The sequence below is a fragment of the Xiphias gladius genome, chromosome 12, assembly GCF_016859285.1.
Source record: "Xiphias gladius isolate SHS-SW01 ecotype Sanya breed wild chromosome 12, ASM1685928v1, whole genome shotgun sequence".
Lineage (NCBI taxonomy): Eukaryota > Metazoa > Chordata > Actinopteri > Istiophoriformes > Xiphiidae > Xiphias > Xiphias gladius.
This window is the reverse complement of record NC_053411.1, coordinates 18,786,212-18,808,637: the sequence shown is the minus strand read 5'-3', so window position 1 is coordinate 18,808,637 and position 22,426 is coordinate 18,786,212. Positions and strand designations below refer to the sequence as shown.

General features: G+C 42.0%; 3 protein-coding genes across 4 annotated transcripts in view; 2 read left to right on the top strand and 1 right to left on the bottom strand.

Moving 5' to 3' along the window:
- The first annotated feature begins 1,046 nt into the window (after positions 1-1,046).
- Positions 1,047-15,152, top strand: LOC120797237 (F-box only protein 41-like). The gene is made up of 16 exons (XM_040140725.1): positions 1,047-1,227; positions 1,779-2,306; positions 2,449-2,528; positions 5,130-5,202; positions 5,801-6,046; positions 6,974-7,038; positions 7,276-7,425; positions 7,701-7,861; positions 7,956-8,179; positions 8,942-9,057; positions 9,505-9,657; positions 10,740-10,835; positions 11,260-11,378; positions 12,477-12,635; positions 12,727-12,842; positions 15,044-15,152. The coding sequence occupies exons 1-16, from the start codon at positions 1,057-1,059 to the stop codon at positions 15,104-15,106; spliced, it is 2,520 nt and encodes an 839-aa protein (XP_039996659.1). The 5' UTR covers positions 1,047-1,056; the 3' UTR covers positions 15,107-15,152.
- The window catches only part of LOC120797230 (zinc finger protein 436-like), a 26,334-nt gene continuing 15,117 nt past the window's right edge, over positions 11,210-22,426 (bottom strand). Inside the window, exons 15-16 of one of the 2 annotated variants that reach the window (XR_005708472.1) lie at positions 12,494-12,655; positions 11,210-11,372 (exon numbers count right to left, since the gene is read on the bottom strand). Coding sequence is in view for 1 of the 2 variants with exons in the window: in XM_040140708.1 (XP_039996642.1) it covers positions 21,377-21,542 (166 nt within the window). In the remaining variant the exon portion in view is untranslated. Of the gene's footprint in view, positions 11,373-12,493; positions 12,656-20,797; positions 21,543-22,426 lie in introns of those variants that run through there. The other variant, XM_040140708.1, reaches the window with a different exon arrangement.
- The window catches only part of LOC120797315 (ceramide-1-phosphate transfer protein-like), a 6,216-nt gene continuing 2,232 nt past the window's right edge, over positions 18,443-22,426 (top strand). The window contains exons 1-6 of the mRNA XM_040140882.1: positions 18,443-18,533; positions 19,909-19,973; positions 20,635-20,816; positions 21,503-21,674; positions 21,761-21,957; positions 22,163-22,415. Of these exons, the coding sequence (XP_039996816.1) occupies positions 18,443-18,533; positions 19,909-19,973; positions 20,635-20,816; positions 21,503-21,674; positions 21,761-21,957; positions 22,163-22,391 (936 nt within the window). The 3' untranslated portion in view covers positions 22,392-22,415. The remainder of the gene's footprint in view (positions 18,534-19,908; positions 19,974-20,634; positions 20,817-21,502; positions 21,675-21,760; positions 21,958-22,162; positions 22,416-22,426) is intronic.

Sequence of the window (22,426 nt, the reverse complement as noted above, 5' to 3'; positions counted from 1 at the left end):
AGAACGAGTTACAACTGGCTGTCGGCTGTAGCTTTATATTTATCCTGCAGACATGACAGTGGTATTAATCTGATAATCCAACTTTCCACAAGAAAGCGAACAAGTACATTTCCAAAAATGTAGAACTTTTCCTTTAAAGGTTTGTTCAGATTAAGGCACAAACATGACTTGGTGGGGTTTGGGGAAAGATCCTGGTTTGGGTCAAAATAACTACTTCATTAAGGTTATGAGACCTTCATCATCGTGGCTACGATAATAACCACTTAATTAAGGTTAGGGAATCATTTGTAGTCAAAAAACAACGTTGACTGTCGGGGAAACTAACAGATGTCTGTGGTGTTGAAGTCCGATGTTTTGTTGACAACGGAGAGTCGTAGTTACTACGGCTTTTCCTTCTGGTCCAAAACTACCAACAGAATAAATAACCTGTGAATGAGCTTTTCCATTGAATTTGGTGTTTAATGGATCATCGACACAAACCGAGGGTTAAAGGAGGTACGATGTGGAGAGAGATGAAGTCCACGCCCCAGACAATTCTTTCTTCCTGCTCATCCATCCGTATTTAAAATTCCTCTGCATGGGGTTGACCGGAGGATACAGTCAGTGGGGTGGAAGATTCATGCTTCGCTTAGCAGTTGGCATCACAGTAAAACACTCACACATGTCCCACTAATGTCAAATCCAACGGGCAAGGAGCTCCTCGCCCGTTGGATTTGACATTAGTGGGACGTGTGTGATATTTAAACATGTGTTGACACGGCTGGCTTATCCTGAAACTGGGCAAATGACTCTCACACGTATTTTGCTGTTTTTAATCTGCAGATTTCAACCTCATTAAATTTTAAACTCCCAAAAAATCAATTATGTAGCACTCACACACACACACTGACCCAGTTTATACTCAGGTTTGACTCTTTCCTTAAGAGCATGTCAGCGTCTGCAGAGGGGACACATTTCTCTCATTCTACAACCGGTTACTATCTCTGCTGCAGTGTTTCCATTGTGTTCTGACGTGTTCCTGTTTTATCTTCCAGGTCTGCAGCTCCCTGGTGAATCATGTCTTCCTCCTCTTCCTCCTCCTCCTCCTCCAGCTCTTCTTCCTCTTCCTTGGAGCTGCCCTACTTTTGTCCTCGCTGCGGTGACAAGTTTCGTTTCTTGTCTGTACCTGAACTCCGGGCTCACCTGGTTAGCCAACACACCTATGAGACCCTGCTGGTGCTGTCGCAGGTAATTCATACATCACAGATTGATCTGTTGATTATTTTTTCTACGATAATTGACAGATTTTGCTGTAACCAGAGAATTCTGGCATTTTTTCTTACAGAAATGACTCAGAACACTTAAAATAGTTGCCAATAAAATTTCAGTTGATCAACTAATCATCGCAGCTCTTTTTCTTTTCATATTGCTTATTAAAATGTGAATCATATGTAGAGCTGCATTTATTAGTCAATTAATGAATTAGTCTATTGACAGAAAAGTAATGAGCAACTATTTTGGTAAACTATTAATCAAAATAACAATTTATGAAGCAAAAATGCCAAAGAAAAATGCCGTTTGCAGCCTCTCATCGTGTATATTAAGATTTTATATCACAATGTACTGAATAATTTGGGGTTTCGGACTGTCGGACATTTTATAGACTAAAAACTCAAGCAGATTTACTTTGCACAGATTCAGTGAAACGACCTGATTTTGCTGTGTAAAATGCTGGTGCGATTGGACCTTAATCTGGCCACACACAGGCAGGCCAGCATTGACTTCATCTTACATTCCAGGCTCGGGTTCGAAGCTCCAGACCGGGTGTTCTCCTCCCACTCCCCGGCCCTGCTGTTTCCCAAAGACAGAGCTCTTCTCTGGGCATGGAGCCCCACAGCTTCCCCCTGCAGCTGGCCTGCCTGGATCTCGCCTCGTCGTCTGCCTCCATCCAACTGCTCAGGGAAATGTTTGGCTCTTCGGATCGTGCTACTCCCGCCTCCACAGGACATCCAGAGGAACCCTCGACCGCTCTGGCCCTCCCTGGCTCTCTGGAGCCTTTTCCTGGGAAGGAACTCGGCGAGGTGGGGGTCCTGGAGTTCGGGCTGACGGTGGGGATTGGGCTGGAGGAGCGACTGGGGCTGGGACTGGACCATAAAATTGCCCGTACGTTCGCAGAGGTGGAAGAGAGGGTGAACCGCCGCGTGGGCCGACTGAAGGTGGAGCTACAGAGGAGGGAGGCGGAGCTAGAGCGGGAGAGGTGGAAGGGGGAACGACTGAGGAGTGAGAAACAGGAGGTGGAGGAGAGGGCGGAGTACCTGTCCAGACAGGTGGGTGGAGCTGTGATGCCAAAATGATACCAATGTCACCAATGACACTCATTTGTGTAAAAATGATAAAACTGGTACTTTGGGGAAAAATGTCATACACTCTGTAAATTGATTATTGGAGCGTCTTATTTCCACCCATCAGGTCTCAGCTGCCACGGAGATGATGGAGCGAATAAAGAAAGATCTGCAAGGAAAAGAGAAAGAGCTGAATGAACAACACCGGTCAGTATCTGTAATGTTTATTTCCATTTGTCTGTCTGCAGCTCAGACCTCAGTGTTAACTTTTAGTTAGTTCTGGTTGTTATCTGAACAGTAAAAAGTTGTCACAGTGAGTTTTCCACTATGAGCAACTGGGTCAGACTTGGAAACGTGTCCGGATTGTTTTATGGTGCAAAACGTCCAAACAAGCAAAGTTCAAGCTTCCAGATGCTTTTTTTTTTCTCCAAAGTTGGCATATCAAAACTAGAGCTGCATCAATTAGTCGATTAATCGGTTAGTCAATCGACAAAAATTAATCTGCAACTATTTGGATAATCAGTTAATCATTTTTTGTTTTTTTTTAATAAGCAAAAATGTCTCAAATATCAAGGTTTGATGCTATTCTTTGTCCTACATGATTGTAAACAGAATATTTTTGGATTTTGGACTCATCGTCACATAAAACAAGACAGCTGAAGATGTTACCTTGGTCTGTGGGAAATTACAATGGACATTTTTCACTGTATTCTGGCCTTTTGCAAACAAAAAGATCGAGCGAAAAAATGATCGGCAGCTCGATCGATAATGAAAACGATACTCAGTTGAAGCCCTAATCAAAACCAGATGTCACAATGGGTCAACATGGCCTGTCCCATCAGCCACAGTAGAGAAATGTATAGCAGGTGTGCTGTGTATCCTTTGTAGTCCTGGGTAAAGCGGAACATACATCAACATGGTTGGTGCCCAGTAAACACTCTGTCGCTCAGTCACATTATTTGCCTCACAGCGGAGGATCGCGAGGAATGGCTCAAAAAACGGGAAGACTGATTCTCCAAAAAGCGACAAAATCGTCAAATTTCCATCCCAGTGACCGTCAGGCAACAATTCTGAGAGCAGAGGTTTTTTCAAGCTGTAAAGGGGCGTGTGAAGGGGGACATGTGAGTCTGAGATACAGTGTGAGGTGAAAGGGGACGGGTGCCTGCAGCTGCTGTAAAAACAACAGGAGGTCAGTTATTGTAGTTTACCTGATTCGACTGCTCACCAACACGACCTGCAGCAGCAGCAGCAGCAGCACCGCAATTTGTATCAAAAACTGCACTCTTCCCCTGAGTCATACCTCCGTCACCTCTGAACACACAGACATCAAACGCATTTGTCTGGATTCAGTGTGACCCGCACTTTCTGGTGATACCATTATCCTAGATGTCCATTGCAAATAAACATCCATAAATCCAATTAGAAGTAATAGAAACAAAGACGCTCCTTGCAACTCCAGAACTTGCTCGAGAATCATCAGGTTTTTAATTTTTTTTCCAGTATCACAGTGATCCAGTGATAGTTGTCATCCACGGCTACACTGCAAACAGGAAGTGGTAATAGCTAATTTGGCAGCTTGTAATGGTCACAGTTTACTCCAATGTAAACAAAACAGGGCTCAAGTTGCAGCCCACACTGTAACTCACTGAATCCATAGCAATGCGCGGTCACAGACCTCGAATACGATCCGTATAGTTGAAAGAGAGTTAAGAGAGTTAAATACAATCAAATACAGGCGGCAATGACGCCTAGCAGCAGTAGCAGTGGTAGTGCAGTAATAGTACAAAAACCTGGATGAGGTGAAGTAACGGTTTTGTGATTTGGGCATGAAAATGCTAGTTCTTTTCAGACCAGCTTCAAGGCTGTTGTATTCTGCAGTAGATTTAGTGCAGCCATATTAATCTGATGGCTAAAATACAAAGGGCCCCTTTATATTTCTAGTCTCTTGTCTGTTCTTGTTGCTGTAAAATAAATTATTCTTCTAATGCTAAATGAACAGTAACAGCAAACTCTAATATCCTGTACGCTAACATAGATCATATTGTGCGGCGTGTCTGACCCACAGCTCATAATGTACTGAACAGCGAAACACAACACGACGCACAGACAGAGGACACGTCGTGTTTAGTCTGCCTCACTGGACACACACACACACACACACACATACACTCAGCTGTGGTTTGTTGTGATGATTAATATAAGATGACAGAGGGACATAGCAGCCCTGAGGGTGTGTGTGCCCGTATTTGTAAGGTCAGACACTGTGTGGCTTCATTTTTCTGCACTTTTTATGTTGTTTTGTATCTGTGTGTGTTTTCATATGGCATTTACATAATTACACACATAGTTATCTGCATCTAAATCTCTATTAGGGGACGGACATGAAAACAATATTTGACAGTAACAATGAATACATAGCCTGGCAAAAAATCCTATTAGGGCTGCAACTAATTATTTTCATTATCGATTAATCAGCTGACTATTTTATTATCATTCAGTGTATGAATTGTGTGTGTATATATGTGGTGACGCCTTGAAATGTCTTGTTTTATGTGACCAATGAATGTGTAGAGGTTTCACTTTTCTTCCTTTTAAAAATATCTAAATCAGTAAATCGATTATAAAAATAGTTTTTCCGTCGAGCGTCTAATCGGTCATTCGAATTGTTTGAGCTCGAAAACCTGTTTTCTACTGAAGAGGTTTTGATTTAACTTTGAGGTAATTTTTATAAATCTGTATTTTTTTAGCATACATTTTGAAGTGTGTGTGTGTGTGTGTGTGTGTGTGTGTGTGTGTGTGTGCTTCCAGGGAGATGGTGGACATTGAGCATTTTCTGAGGGAGATGGCAAAAAAAGAAGCAGAGGCCAAAAGCAGACTGCAGGTGGCGCTAAAAATCTTCTATTGTTGCCTCTATGAAAGGGACTATTTGGTTTTACTGATTTTTCTGATTACTGAGAGTGATACAAACTGCTGTTTGTTGCTTTATGTGTCTGTTTGGCGTTCGAAGGTCTCAGTCTAAGAAACTCAGTCTAAAGCAGTGAAATACACTAAAATGTTTTGCTGTGTCAAGTTAGCTAACTGGTTGGAATTAGGTTTAGAGGCTTCTTTTAGCATTTAGTCACTATGACGAATTGGCTCACCTACGTTAAAGTCTCAGTTTATAAGCACAAACAGTTTGGTTCATGTTTTGGATGCAGTTCAGTCCAAAAAAAAAAGTCTTCTTCCAGTAGAGAACTTGCTGTCATGAATTGTGAACCGAACCTGATTTATTGAAGTTAAATGTGAACGCTATCTGATCTCCACACAATCACTTTCCATGACAAACTACTTTTTGTTTCTAGTCATTTCTTTGTTGCTGAATCCTTTCCTGCAGAGAAAACACATTTGTCTGAGTCAGTGTGTCATATTTATCTACAGTATTAATACACCCTCAGCACCTTTTGGCAGTAAAAAAACAAATGTGTTTGTTTTGTTTACAGGTGTTTATCGAGACGTTGTTGGAACGAGCCGACCGTGCAGAGAGACAGTTACTGCAGCTCAGCTCACGCACACATCACAACCACTACACGCACCACAACGACAAATACGCACACACGGACGTATGTGATGACCCGTACACATTCACGCAGGTATACACACCTGTACCCGGCCGAGGAGGACGCAGTCTGGATGGCAGCACCCACGACATCATTGCAGAAAAGATGCAGGGAACCATTGGTAACCGGGTGAGAAAAAACTAAAAGATCTGTAATATTAATTTACAAAATGTGTAGAATGAATTTTTTGTATTGAATAGAAAACAAATGAAGGATGAAGGCAGGTTCTTTTTTAAAATGTTAATTGTAGAGAAAAAAATGGTGAAAATATTGTTTACATGTTTTATCAGATTAACAAACGTAAATAAGGTTTTAAGAAGTGGAAAGAAATTGTACACATACATTACCATGATGCTTGCGATGATTTCCCAAAGCACTATTTTAATAGCTTGTTTTACTCGACCAACAGTCCAAAACTCCAAAAATGTTCAGTTAACAATCAGATATGACAAAGAAAAGTAGCAAATCATCACACTTGAGAAGCCAAAACCAGCGAATGTTTGGAACGGTTATTTGATTATCAAAATAGTTGATTATTTTTTGCTAGAATAATAAATAAAAGAGGGGGAGTGCTGGAATTATGAAAATAAATTCAAATCATGAATCGTCTGCAGGCTTGAGATTTTATTTTTTTGGCTATAACATCCAGCTCTAATCTGAATTTTCTGCACAACAATTTAAATTCACATTTGTAAATTGCACAAATTCACACTGCCGGATCAGTAAAAAACTTAATGTATGCATTTGATGACTTTGATTTGTGCACCTCAAAGACACAAACATCCTTTTTTCCACTTAACAAAAAAATGTGCTAACATTAGTATGTGTAGTAGCATTTAATGTTTGTGCTTCATGTTTGTGTAAGGTAGGAAATCAGTCTAAAAACTGATTATATGATTTGGAAAATGGTTGGCAGTGATGTGAACTCTAACTCTACTCACTCCATCTTTCATTACTACTTCTTGCTCTTTTGTCCACTCCTCCTCCTTCCTCTGTCATCTCTAACTTCTCCTTTTCCTCTCATTCTCGTCGTCCTCCTCCTCCTCCTTCTTCCAGAGGAGTTACAGTGTTTCGGGCTCCTGCAGACTGGGAGAGCAGCTCTACAGCCACCATCACTATAGGTACCTGGACACGTACAACTTAATACACCTCAGTTCTAGGATTTGTAGGGGTGTGTACGGTAATAAAATCTGAAACTTTAAGATATCATTATGCTGGATTAAAAAGTATCTAAAATTTCCAGTGCACGACCTTTTTTATAATTAGGTTTAACTGTCTTTCTCATAATTTTGAGGACCTCTGAGCAAACCCATTGGAGATTTCTTTCTAATGTATCCTCTGTCTTTGACTCCTCCCAGCAGTCTGACCGGGCGTATGAGGACCTTGTCTCTGGGTTCGGGGGGGTTGGGCTGTGAGGTGGGGTCGGTCCATCTCCACCCCCCTCACTACCCTCCACCCTGGACTCGACGAGAGAGAGGAGGGAGAGATGGGAGAAGAGAGAGATTCTGGTATGTAAGATAAGTAATAAATACAGTGTGTTTACCAGAGGTAAATGTTGGCATAGTGGCCATAGTGGGAACTGCAGGTCATAGGACCCAAAAAGTGTTTTTCCCCGGTACACAATCCTTACAGAAGAAGCAACTGTGAAACTATGGATACATTTTCTGAATGTCACAAAAAATTAAAAGCCTGAAATAGCTTCATAAGCAGCCAACTCAACTCAACTCAACTCGACTCAACATTCTTATGGTAATGTTTTGTCTTTCTTCTTCTGTCTTTCCAGGGTCGAGGAAGGAGGATGGGGGAGAACGTGGAGCAAAAGAAACTGTTCTCACCACAGCACTGAGGAAGAGGAGGATGAGGAGGAAGATGAAGAGGAGGAAGGCTGGAGCAGCGCTGAGATGAGGAGGCTCGTCTTCGCCAGAACACGCACACCTGGATCAGGTGAACTAAATCTCTATCTTTTATTGCCGCCCTTAATTTTTCTTTTCTGCTCTGGTTGTTGCAGACTTAGCGTTTTTTCTACCCCAACTCGCAGACATCCCCTCCCCCCTCTGCTCCCCCCTCTCTCGTCGTCATGGCGACAGACGGCTGGGGGCGGACACCTTGAGGCTGAGGGCGGGGCTTTTCTGCGTCTTCCCATATTTGGACATGCACTCGTTGCTGCGTGCGGCCGAGGTGTGCTCTGATTGGCAGTTCGTTGCCAGGCACCCGGTGGTTTGGACACGCCTCCGGCTGGAGAACGCCAGAGTGTCGGCCGAGGTACAAGAGCGTTCATCATCATCTTCATCTTCATCATCAACTCGTCACACTGTTACGGACGTCATCATCTTCGCTACAGATATTATGTTTTTTTATTTAAACAACAACAGATACTTACATGAGCAACCCAAATTATTTAACTATCTAGAGTATATCCATCTACTGTAATCTGATCCTAGGTTGTAACTTAAAGCAGAGGGAACAGTCAGCAATATGACACAGTTAATAGCTGACAAGTGTAGCTAACTAATATTTTAAACTATTTATTTACCAGATTAACAAAATAATCAACCTTTGAAGTTCAGAGTTTGAAACTGATATTTTTAGTCTTGCTAGTGGCTGGATTCGAACAATGGCAGTGGTTGGCCAGGCTGAAATATCTCAACAGCTACTGGATGGATTTCCATGAAATTTTGTTTTAAAAGACAAAAATTCACTTTGCCCAGATGATGTAACCTGATGAGTTTGGTGATCCACTTTTCGTCTAGTGCCATCATCAGGTCAACATTTCATGTTGTCCAATACTTCGGCTTATGACCAAATACCTGCAAAACTAATGACAGTCCCATCAACCTCAGTAGTACTTTGTATTTTGTGCTAATTAACAAATGTTAGCTTGCTAATATGCTAAACTTAGATAGTGAACATGGTAAATATTATACCTGCTAAAATCTGCATATTAGCATTTGGTTCTAAGCCAAGCTGTGCTTATCTATTAATTTTTTTTCTCTTATTCCAACGGTGCGTTTGTTTTGTGTGTAGTTCCTGACCACTCTGTCCCAGTGGTGTACTCAAACTCAGTCTGTGGTTCTTAACAACCTAAAGCCACGAAGCAGACGAGCCGATGAGCCGCGAGAGGATTACCACAGGAACACGAGGTAATGCACACACTTGTGAGGACCCTTCAAACAGCCCATTGAAGTCGTGAGCACCGGCGAAAATGGCCTTACAATGCAGAAATGTCCTCATAAGGTCGGTTTAAAACTGGTCCTCACATAACTAGCAATACATGTGAGCACAAACATACAAAAACTTACAGTTCTTTGGGATTAACACTCAAAAGCGCTGCACACTGGGGAAAATGTAAAAGCTGCTCTTTTTTTAAATTTGCGTGTTGCCATGGTAACAGCATCTAATTTCGGCGAGAGTCCAGCTGTCATCTACTCGGTCAGACCAGATAGCAGGAGGACTGTATAAGTTAACAGAAAAACGTACCTGAGAGTATTAATGAACAGGTTACTGAGGTGTGACAAGAGAAGAAATATGCTCTCTGGGTGCATTGTGGGTATTGTAGTTGACCTGGTTGTGTATGTTTTGTCGGTCAGAGGCAGTGTTGAGCCGGGGGTGGAGGCCCTGCTGCGGTCCGCGGGGGGCAGTCTGCTCCACCTGTCTGTATCTCAGTGTCCTCACATCCTCACTGACAGGACGTTGTGGTTGGCTAGCTGCTACTGCAGGAACCTGCAGACGCTCACATACAGGTGACGCTGTTTACCTGTCTGACCCATCACCTGTCTGGCTGTTAACCTGTCTGTCTGATCACCTGTCTGACTCACCACCTATCTGGCTGTTAACCTGTCTGGCTGTTAACCTGTCCGTCTGATCACCTGTCTGACTCATCACCTGTCTGGCTGTTAACCTGTCTGTCTGATCACCTGTCTGGCTGTTAACCTGTCTGACTCATCACCTATCTGGCTGTTAACCTGTCTGTCTGATCACCTGTCTGTCTGATCACCTGTCTGACTCATCACCTATCTGGCTGTTAACCTGTCTGTCTGATCACCTGTCTGACTCATCACCTATCTGGCTGTTAACCTGTCTGGCTGTTAACCTGTCTGTCTGATCACCTGTCTGACTCATCACCTATCTGGCTGTTAACCTGTCTGTCTGATCACCTGTCTGACTCATCACCTATCTGGCTGTTAACCTGTCTGTCTGGCTGTTAACCTGTCTGTCTGATCACCTGTCTGACTCATCACCTATCTGGCTGTTAACCTGTCTGTCTGATCACCTGTCTGTCTGATCACCTGTCTGACTCATCACCTATCTGGCTGTTAACCTGTCTGTCTGATCACCTGTCTGGCTGTTAACCTGTCTGTCTGATCACCTGTCTGTCTGATCACCTGTCTGACTCATCACCTGTCTGGCTGATCACCTGTCTGACTCATCACCTATCTGGCTGTTAACCTGTCTGACTGTTAACCTGTCTGACTCATCACCTATCTGGCTGTTAACCTGTCTGTCTGATCACCTGTCTGACTCATCACCTGTCTGACTCATCACCTGTCTGGCTGTTAACCTGTCTGTCTGATCACCTTTCTGACTGTTTACCTGTCTGACTCATCACCTATCTGGCTGTTAACCTGTCTGTCTGATCACCTGTCTGACTCATCACCTATCTGGCTGTTAACCTGTCTGTCTGATCACCTGTCTGACTCATCACCTGTCTGACTCATCACCTATCTGGCTGTTAACCTGTCTGTCTGATCACCTGTCTGACTCATCACCTATCTGGCTGTTAACCTGTCTGATTACCTGACTGACCACCTGTCTGTGCGTGCAGGAGTTCATCAGATCCGCTGGGTCAGGAGGTTCTCTGGGCCCTGGGTGCCGGCTGCAGGAACATCAGCAGCCTGCAGGTGGCGCCTGCTCACCCCTGGTCAGTGCACTCTAGCACTGTGTAGATACACTTACCTGTCGTTTCCAATGCAAACCAGGGACTAAAATTGGTTAGTGTACAATAGTTCCAGGTGGCTCGAATTACAGGAGTGGCAGGCTAAACAATAGAGACACCAATACTATAACACAACATAGCTCAACAGCAGCACAAGCTACATCCTTCAAAATGATCACAGAGCTGAATCAGCAGCTCTGAAACTGCATTAGAACCTTCATGAAGGAGTATCTATTGCAGGACTGTTGTATTAGTTTTAGTTGTACCTAATGAACTGAGTATAAATGAAAATGGACAAAATCTCAGAAGCACCTCTCAGTTTAATGCTGTCTTAACATTTTGACGTAACAAATGACCGTTTTTATTACTCGTCCATCTCTGTCTTCGTGTCTTTCCTTCTCACTTTCAGCCAACAACCAACTCGCTTTGGAAACCGCTGCCTGCAGACGATTGGTCGATGCTGGCCACGCCTCCTTTCACTCAGTGTGGGTGGGGCCGGCTGTGGGACTCAGGAATTGGTTGCTGTTGGTGAGTGACAGCCAACAAATGAATTATATGCTTTTTTGATGTTTTTTGAGAAAATGTTTCTACTCATATTTATTCCCTTAAGCACCTGACTGTATTCAGATTACTTTTCATTTCTGTGAAAGCTACCAGGCCCGAACAGAATTAGGAATATATTCCACATGAAAAGTTCCAGTTTATTTGAGGATAAATACTTTTAACTTAGTGTTCAATATTATAAAAAGTATGTTTCATTTTTAACTGGTAACATTACAGTTAACAATCACAATAATGGTCATCAGTTCTTTTCTAAATATCAAAAATATCTAAAGGAAATTATTCAAAAACAAGAAGTCTATTATTTAATACATCTCTGAGCTGCTGTGAAGAGAGAGACTGTGTTGAAAAGTCAGTGATTTGATGCTTAACTGGCCAAAAAATGAAAAAATTCAAATGTCCAAACAGTTAAAAGTTACAGATTAGTGCTGAAATGATCAGGTGATTAATCAGTTGCAGAAAATAAATCATTTTTCAATCCAAAACTCAAATCTTTCTCTCGTTGCAGCAGAAACTTCCTGCATGTTTTTTTGGTTGTGTCCCAAGTCAATGAACCTTTGGACTGAAGTCTTTCTTTTAATAAATAATGTTCTGGGGTTATCCCTGAAACTGAACCCTAAGACTGCAATACTGTCGGAGTAACCCCTGAATATTTTACACATCCATACGTCTTAAATAGAAGAAGGCAAAACTGGACACTGACTCAGTGAGAATGCACCTTCCACAGGGGAATTGATTGAACAAAGTGTATGAAATGGAGAAAATCACCTACAAACAGACAAAAAGAGTTTTTAAAAAATGCATTAGAAATCATTTCTTAAACCTATGAAACAGAAAATTGAATGTTTATTTGTCATAATGCAACTCTGTTTTTTCGAGTCCTGTTCTTTTTGCTTTTTTGTTTTAGCCATTTCTGTAGCTGCAATTGTAAATTTACTTAATTTCCTTCTGATGTGACTTGATTATTCATAAACATAGAAAACATATTGATGTGTAGGATACTGGACAGGAGAAACATGTTTAAAGTTATTACCTGCCTGTGTGTGTGTTGTGTTTCGTGTGCAGTGCGTACCTGTGCTCACCTGGAGGTGCTGGAGTTGGAGCGCATTACCGACCTCGGGCTGCAGGTGGCGACGGAGCTGTGCAAAGCTGGACTGAAGAGTCTGCAGACGCTGATCCTGACACACACACCTGTCAGCGGTCAGGCCATCCTGCACTTCCACAGTGAGACACGCTGACTTTTCCTGTGGACACAGTTACTTATCATCACTCTGACATGGAAATGATTAATAAAGTGTCCTCTGTGTGTGAGCAGGTGTGTGTGATAACATCAGGTCTATCGTGGTTGAGGTCTCAGTGTCAGATTACTTTGAGGAGCCGGACACTCGGGAAGCTCAACACCTGTTTGGAGAAATTCTCAGCACATTAAAGGTGAGTGTGTGTTTTACTCTGATATAAACACTGATCGCGGTTGAAACATTTTCTCGATAAGAAAATTAGAAACTTTGATAGACTGTCGATAAGTAACATTGATTATATTCACTTCCAGTTGTCACATGGCAGTCTTTTAGGAACAGATAGCCCCCTTTATCAAAATATGCAGAGCAGGGTTGGTTGAGTTCAGCTCAACGCCTCACATGATAGTTTGGTATCAGTAGAAACAACAAAATGTTTTTGTGTTTGCACAGAAAGTGGAATCTCAACAGTGACAAAAGCTTTAAAGAATTAAGAGCCGTTGTGGATAAACAAGGTAACAAGACGTCGGTGGAGTTGTGTCATGACACTTAAAGCTCTGTTTGGCCACACAGTCCACGAGACCGTCTCAAAGTCCAACATGAAACAGACTGGTGATGTCTATTGTCAAGTCAGCTTCCAACCTGTGTCAACAAAGACCAGAAAAAACACAATCAATCACCTGAAGCGTCACCGCGTCATTAAGCAGAGCGAAAACACTAAAGTCTCAGAGACCAGCAATTAGACCCATCTAGCAGAACAAGCTCCAACGCTCTCAGAGACATACCAACGCAGCAAACTGTAACATTAGTATGCCCTGGTCAGTAGTAGCCTCCCACGAGTTATCTTAGCGGTTAACCTGCTACGAGACACCCCCGTTTTTGTGCGCAAGCGCGAATATTATGTTCCCAAAATAAAAATTGTTATTGTTCTGAAGCCCTTTGGATCACAGTCGTGACACTGGTCTCCATTGAAAATCGACTCTTTAAATTTTACAACCTAAAAACCAGAACGAGTAGAAGAGACACTGAACCAAAGTTACAGAGGCACAAACATGGTAGAAATGTAAGTTGTTTTTTTTTGTGCCTTGCCTATTTTCTTTTTTTTATAAAAAGGGAATATACTGTGAGGCCTGTAGTAGCACCTTTAGTTTGGAAAAACTTTGGATCCACAAGTCTGAACCAGTTCTGTGTCGACAGCAGCTGCAGTGAAGTGAGGATCCTAAATGTTTTTGCACAGATAGAATCAGCAGACTCAGCAGACTTAGAGCTTTCAAACACTATAGAATTAGTCCAGATTGTGCGAAGACTCAGTCCAGTACAGACCAGAACACACCTGAAGTAGCACTACCAAGCCCAGAGTCCCACGGGTGGGAGGGTGTATGTTAGGAGGTTAAAACGGTCAGAAAAGAGGGTTTTGAACCGATGAATGAAACTGACGAGAGAGAGCTGAAGTCAGGACTTAATGTCTGGACTAGCCTCTGTTCCACTAGCTTCAGTGACTCGATACAACCTCTCACCAGCTTGAAGCGTGCTCCTGAGACAAATCAGCTCCACTGCAGCAGCTACGATAACAAGCTGAACCCTTTGTGATTTGAACTAAACTAAACGACGATTTCGTTGTGGGCACAGAAAAAGCTAGAGCTCCCATGAAGAAACTACGCTGTCTTCTAGTCCTGATCTGTGTTTATTCAGTCCTCTCTGTCCTGCTGTTAATACAGACATGAGCTAACTCATGGATTCGCCTCTTGTGAAGACGTTACATTTAGCCCACAAACGCCTGGGGCTTATGGGAAATGGTGTTCGTTAAAGGCTGCAAATAACATAAATAGGGAATAAACTGATGTGAGATCATTTTATATAAAAAACAACCTATCGTCGATGCATAAACACACGAAGCGAGCATTACATCATACTGGTGAGAGAGGCTCTGATCCGAGGGTGAATGTTTAGTTTAGTTACAAATGTCTTTTGGATTTTTAATGAGGTTTTCTTACTTCTGGTTCAGAAACCAGGAAGTTCTGGTTTCACTTTGGCTCTCCATACGAGCTAGCTGGCTGTAAACACATCACACTGTGGTTTTTCAAAAGGATTTCGACATGACAGGGTTGAAGAGTTTTGTTTATTTTTGTAGATTTTATTCATTTAAATGAGATGCTGTGTTTGCATTGCACACAGTTCTTCCCTACTAGGGAATTTTTAGCTCACAGAAATAGTGACTTAATATTCTGTATTGATATTGATTGACAGACACTGCTGTAGCAACAGTTCAACCACTGCTCGAGGTAAATTCATCTGCAGGTAACCATAGCAACGGCACTGATGCTGATGCTGATGCTTCAGACTGGTATCAGTTTAATACTGCTTAATGTGTTATGTTGCGTTTCTTCTTTCCTTCAGGTTCTTCAGAAGCGTCCCGGGCTGTGTGACGTCCTGCAGGTCAAAGTCGAAGGACTCTGCTGACCTCAAAACACACACACGCACACACACTTGTACTTCTATACTCGTCAGGACCCCTAACCCTAACCAACCTAAGACTTAACCTTCAAACGGTCCTCTGAAGTAGCGAGGACCAGCCAAAATGTCCTCACAGCGCAGAAATGTCCTCATTTTGATGGTTAAAAACTGAAATATGCCCTCACAAAGACAGCAGTACAGACGATCACGTAGTACATGTTTGTACTTCTATACCTGTTAGGACTCACACTGACATAATGCATTTCTGAATCCTAAAGCCAAGGCTGCATCCCAGTACCCACACTTATGATATTTGCAGCAGTCAGGTCTTGTGTGATATATTTCCGATAACTTCCATGATATCCAAGTTCCCGTTAAGACTTCAAGCATGCGGAGGTTTATCAGAGCTCATCAGGACACGCTTGATTACTGGGGACATCCTGGGACTCATGTTAACACAGTTGAGCTCAGACACTTGGTTTCATTTAATTACCGTACGATCAACAGGAACTTAAGAGTAACACAATTGATAAAACAGTTAAATCACGTTGTCTAGAATCATGTTGGTCCATACACTATAAAAAAAGAGACATCACATGGTATTACGGCTAAAACGATTAGTCAGATATCAATTAGTCAGTCGATTCATCTTTTGATGTTAAGCTAATTCTTCGGCTAATGTAACAGTAAGCTTAACATCTTTGTGTTTTGAACTGTTGCTTGAACAAAACGCCATGAAGAAGATGTCCCATTGGGAAATTGTGCTTTTTCAATATTTTCTGACACTTTATAGACCAAACAAGGAAATGAGTAATAATATTCACGCTGAATTCAACTTGTCATAAACTTCAACTTTTTCATCTTGGTCAGGTGGTAAAACCGATTTCTAAGCAGTGTTGAGTTAAGCGTACTGTGTGTTGGCATTTTTGAGACGTGGGGCACACCTTTCTACTACCTGGTGGAGCGTGAATGTTCACTTTAAGTGCTCACGACTCCAAGTTTTAATCCTCAAACAGCCTTTTGAATATGGGACAATCAGCCAAAAACGTGTAGATGTACACGAACAAATGAAATACACATGAGGCTAATGATTATTTTCTCAATCAATTGTTTGATCCATCACAGTTTCTCAAAGCCCAAGTTGTCATATTCAGTCTTTTGTCTGTAAATGACTCCAAACCTAAAGATGTGTGTTTAATCATCATAGAAGCAAAAATTAATATTTGAGAAGCTTGAGCAGGAGAATCTTTTGTCATTTTTGCTATATGAATGATTAATTGATTATCAAGTTGCCGAGCAATTTTCCATTGATTGATAAAATCAACTAATCAGTCATGTTCTTAGGCAAAGTTAAAGGTGGAAGAAAACTTGAACTAATTTTATGCGTCGTTCAGTGACTGAAAGGTCCTAGTTATGAGAAATGGCCATCCATGAATATAGTACAATAATCCTGGATCAGGACTGAACAAAACCTTGATCTTTCCTTTACAGTCCCTTATTCTGTCTGAACACCCTAACAAAACCCTTTACACATTCTTCAATTGCTCTTAAATGTGTCTATTTTGTATTTTTTAAAGAAAATCCTCTACCCTCCCTAATCTCGAATCCTTAATGTCCCTCAACACAACCCTTCACCTGTATTGTTTTCAACAGATCCTTTATTCTTACTATATTTTTGACAAAACCTGAACCTCAACAAAACCCTTATTTTTAACTACTAAACCCTTTAATCGTAGCTTTTACTTTTGCATATCTACCCTTCAAGCATTAACAAACAATATTAGCAATAAGGATTTGAAGGAAATCCTTATTCTACCTTAAAAAGCTATACCTCTTGTACGGAAGTCGTAGAAAACCTTTAGTCTTATAATGATGAAAACCTTATTCTGTAGCTTTACTTTAAAAATACGCACAAGCACACACGAGTATGTACAAATATTTTTGCACAAGCACAAAAAACATTGCCTCATTTGCCAAAGACATCAGTCAATCGCTCAGTCGGAGCTGCAGATGTGTTGGAGTTGTTTATGAAAAAGTGAAACCATCATGCGTCTTTCAACATCTTTGTCGAAGCTACAGGTGCTACATGTGTCATTTTACCATCAATAAATCATGTTCTCATCCGTTTTTGGAGACTTTTGTGAGGTTAATGAGCGACGTGCTCGATTGTACTACGGCGCAAAACAAGCAGAGTGCGCTGTTCCCTCAGAAATAAAGCTTCCGAATCTTTTGGTGGAGGAATAATATGTATTTGTGTCTTAATCTGAAGAAACAGGCACCAACAATACAACAGGAGATCTAGAGGTTTGGGACCAGGCTAGAAGAATACCACAATGTTCCAAGTGTCTTAAGCTGCAGTTCTTCTGACATCCACTAGATGGGGCTCCAGAGGAACTGGCAAAACCTCCAGCTTTCTTCCACAGGGTTCACCAGTTGAAGTTATGGTCCCATCTCCTTCTTGCTTCATGGACTCACGTCTTCTGAGGCATGACAGATCATTTTCGAAAGTATGTGGGGTTATGGGAAATGGTGTTTGTTAGAGGCAGCTAAAAAACATAAACGTTGAATAAACAATGACATTGGCCGTGTTTCCTCACACGACATGCTGTTGAGAAGGACTCCAAGGCCGAATTTTTAGTTATTGGTGTAGTTACAAATGTCAGTGGGATTTTGAACGAGGTTTTCTCTCTTCTGGAACAGATCATACTACTACGGTGAACTTTGGCTAGTTTTTCTAGCTGTAACTACGATTTGGATGTTGACGTGAACTAGAAGATGCAATAGAAGCACTTGGCCTCTGCTCCTTTTGTAAGCTCCACCGATGAGCAGTAAACCCTCCCAAAATGGACGAGTTACAAATAGCTGCTTTTTACTAATATCATCAAGTTGGTTTTTTTTTGGTTGTTACACTGAATCAACGATGTGACTATTAATAATGTACAGTCTATTATTGCAGAGAACCAGGGCTTTGAATGTGAGTCTTACCACATTTTCACTCGGTTCCCAAGTTTCTAAACCCGCCCCTGAGCAAACCCAAACTCCAGGTTCCGTGAAGTCCTGTCAGAGATCAGACGTCGGATTACTGTGTGTTTGTGATAAAACAGGCTGAGATAAGCTTCCTGCAGGACGAAGGTCAAGTGCGAAGGTTGTCCTGAGATGTGCGTGTGTGTGTTTGCCCAGTACCTGTGGGAGTGAGCAAGCAAACGACCTTTAACCCCAACAAAATAGAGAGAGAGCTGGTGATGACCAGTGCGGGCTTATAAACAATGTGTTTGTTTTAACTCGTGTGTCTCAGAGGGAAAGTGTGTATGTTTGTGTATTTTTGTGCGCGTCGCGGTCGCCATGGTCTTCTTCAGACGGACGATGCTGCTTCGTTACCTGCTGCTGTCGGCCATATTGGCTCTGCTCTTCTTCATCAGCTCCTTCTGGCTACGTGAGTGTCCCTGAAACTGGTCGGCCATGTTGGCTCCACCTCTCCGTAGCTCACTCGGTCATTATCAGTGGCAGATAATAATTTACTCAGGTTCAAGTTTAAGGTACTTGTACTTTACTTGAGTATTTCCATTCTATGCTACTTGATTCTTCTATTTCGCTACATTTATTCAGCAACTTAAATTAAAAACTCATATAAAGTATGATATATTGTTTGAGATTAAACCAGATGTTCCCAACCTTGTGACCCTTTATGATAAATCAGTGTCTAGTTGTGGCTCCTTGTCACGTTTCATTTGTTTATTTTAATCCGAACTTTGTTTCTTCTTCTGTCCTCTCCCATGAATCATCTGACGACCCTCTGGAGGGGCCCCACCCCTAGGTTGGGAACCAGTGGACTAAACTGTCTCCACCTTAACAGCATTTTACTGTTGTAGCTGCTAAACACATTGATGCGTCAGTATTAATAATGTAACTTATCAGTCAAAGGGGATGATGTTCTACCAGAATCAAAGGTTCATCGCAATCCATCGTATAGCTGAGTCATTGTCCAGTAGTGTAGCCATGATGGTAGCGTGGGTCTTAAAACCACCATTAACCAGTGGTTACCAACCAAACAACCTAGAAGTTGAGTTCATCTATACGGTACTATGGCTTATTTCCGCTTTGTAAAGCAATAATGGTACCGTTTTCTGATAAGGCGCCTTTTATAAAGGCTGTATTAGTGGTTCATCCATCTTTTTCAAGAGGGAGACGTCTCCACTGGAAAACAGCTGCAGGACATCTGGACCTAAATTCATTTAGAAACTGATTATTAACATTTACCGCTGCAGACCTGATGGATTATTGATTAACTTGTTATTAACAATTTATACATTTTATAACTGCAGGTGACTGACTTTTGCTAACAGCTCATTAGAAATTGAGTAACCTATGACCCTTTATTAACGCCATACCAACAGTTAACACTGCAGACCTGAGGACTTTTTCGAAAGTGTGAGACCCTGAGTATTTATCAACGGTTTACCTTTTTTTTTTAAATGACTGCATTGCTACACAGCCACATTCGATTTAAACACTGATGCAGCAGAGTCTTTATTAAACAACAGAACGGGAACTTGTTCACTTCAAAATATAACAAAAACGGCTTTTACATCAACGTTTCACATTCACTGTGTTGTTCCCTCTGCGTTTGTCCCAGTTTAAGCTCTGCACACAGATCAACAGCCAGTCAGCTTCTGTGTGTAAGTTAAGAAATGGTTATATCATAATAAGTCTGCAGTTGTGTTGTCTGCAGTTTAAGAGGCATTAATAAAAACCAAGAATTACTTATGTTTGTATTATTATTATTTATGACTCATTTTGTTTCTCTTCAGCTCAGGCTGGAGTGTCAGACTGTGGCACCGCCTGGCAGCCATGTTTGAGTTTTTACCGCCAAACGGTAGGTGTAACACACACACACACACGTTTGTTCTTCTATCCTTAACATAATACAGTATTTAACTCCAGCCCTAAAGCCCCTGAAAACTTTGTTGCAAATCATGTCTTTAACTTAAAATATTCATTACTAAATAAGAAACAACCAAGTTTAAAGTTTAGGGGTTTTATTTTATTAAGAGTTTAAGACTCAAACTCACCAACTCATCAGATTCAAACCAGTGTCAAAGGAATGAGAAAGCCAAGGAGAAAAACAATGTAAAATAACCAAAACTGTAAGAAACCAATATCCAGGGCCCTTAACTTAAACCAGATTCTAAATTTAAGTCTGACACCATCAGCAGCTTTTTGGAAAGATGAGGACCAGACCAAATGTCCTCATTTTGCAAAAAAGGTTCTTGGTCCTCACACAGATACAAGAACTCCTCTCTCTCTTTTCAGTTTAAATGTTTTGATCAAAAACTTGTTGCCTCAGGATGTACATAAACAGAGTAGCAGCATTAAATAGATAAAAATAAAATAATTCCACAAAAGTTAGAGTAGATAAATACAGATGTTAATTTTTCCATAAAATAAAGAAGTAAAGGTATGAGTATGGTGATGTACAGTATAAAAGATAAAAAGTGTTCTATGTGAAATTCTTTGGTCTATTTTGTCTCTTTCAGCCGGAACCTCCATTGGTGCCTGAGGGGTGGGTGGAGCCTAATGGACCCCCGCCCCTCATAAAGGAGTGTCCTGGCCAGTCGTTTCAGGCCTGGCGTCTGCTGCAATATTTAAAGTCCAGCCTGTCAGAAGATGACGATATCCTGCTGGAGCCGTACCTGCAGAGCTGGGATCAGCTCCTCAGGTACACACACACATAACCGAATACCTTTTTCACTTTCATTTTGAATTTAGCATCTCTGAACAAAGTATGATGAGTTAATCCATCATTCATTACGCAGTATAACACACTATGATGTAGTTGTATGCTGATATTGGGAGCTTCGGTGTTTGTTTATTTATTTTTTGGTCAACAAAGCCTCATAATAAAGATTAAAAGAATAATGTATATAATTCTATAGTTGTGTGGCTCACTTCAATGGGGCTGATTCAAATTACGTTATACACTGCTGGGCTTGTGAATTTCCTCCCACAGATCAATAAAGTCTTATCCTGTATTTTGCATTACTAATCTGAATCTGCAAAGTCACTAACTAACTAATCAAATATATTTTATTGCAGGAAAAGGTGCAGCATTTCCCTCTTAAATATAATGGAGACGAAGTACATCAAAATCTCACTTACTCACTTTCCACCACTGGATGTTTCAAACCAACTTTATTTTTACCCCCCTCCCATTGCATACGCAAATCATGCGATGCTGTCCGAAGCCTTACACTGTTATCCTCGATAAACTGCACTGATCTAACGTATTCCAAACGTTAAGACACTAACGCTAAAAAAATACTCGGAGTCTGAGGTCCTAAACTCTGACACCTGGTCCCCACAAAGGTAGAAGTACAGATGAGATCTCATCCGTCTCTTCTTCAGGTTCATGGAGTCGCTCGGGACGATGGTCAGTTTCTTCTCTCTGAAGGTGAACGAAAAGGTTGTAGTGATACGAGATCTGTCACTGAAACACAGTGCAGAGGCTCATGGGGAACATGGTCCAGCTGACCACACTGGACTACAAACCCCAGCATCATTCGGACTCAAGAACGGGGTGAGACGGAGAAGAGAGTCGCAAAAACGTGCCTGTATATGAACAGATCTAGTCTGGAATTGATTTTCTTCATTTTTCCTCTCGAGGCATATCGTTCGGTTCGATCCATGGTGGAGGCCGAGCTAAAAGCGGGCGTGGTCGACTTCTCCCGTCGCACAGATTCGGGCTGCAGGACGCTGCTGAGGCTCCATCGATCGCTTCTGTGGTTGAAGCTGATGCTGGAGGGTTTGGCTGAAGGACCGGATGCAGACGGACAATACAAAACACCCGGTGAGCTGAGCAGGTAACCGCTTCATCACTAACTGCGTTTCCATCCGCCCCTTTTAAGGCTTATTTTCAAAACATGCAGTTAAAAAAAAAAAGAAAAAACCTTGAAATAGCACAAAAGTTTTTAGGCCTGGCTGAGGTCGCTTAAAACCTGAGTGAGTAAACGTCACTCGTCGCCCTTAGAAGAAATCTGCAGTCTGTCTTTTGCCTCCTTCCCCCAGGGACGCCTACAAGGTGGCGTTGGCCCCCCACCACCACTGGGTGCTCCGTCAGGCCGCCGAGTTCGTCTTCCTTGCCCTCCCGGACAGACAGTACTTCCTGCAGCTGGTGTGTGTCCAGAGCCAGCGCGAGGCTGCGCCCGTCCTGCGCGTCATCATCCGCGCCCTGACGCTGGTGCACACGCGAACCCAGCAAATACTGGCCGAACACAACATGCTGGAGCTGCCCTGACCGCCAGACCTCAGCACCCTGAAGGTATGCGGTAA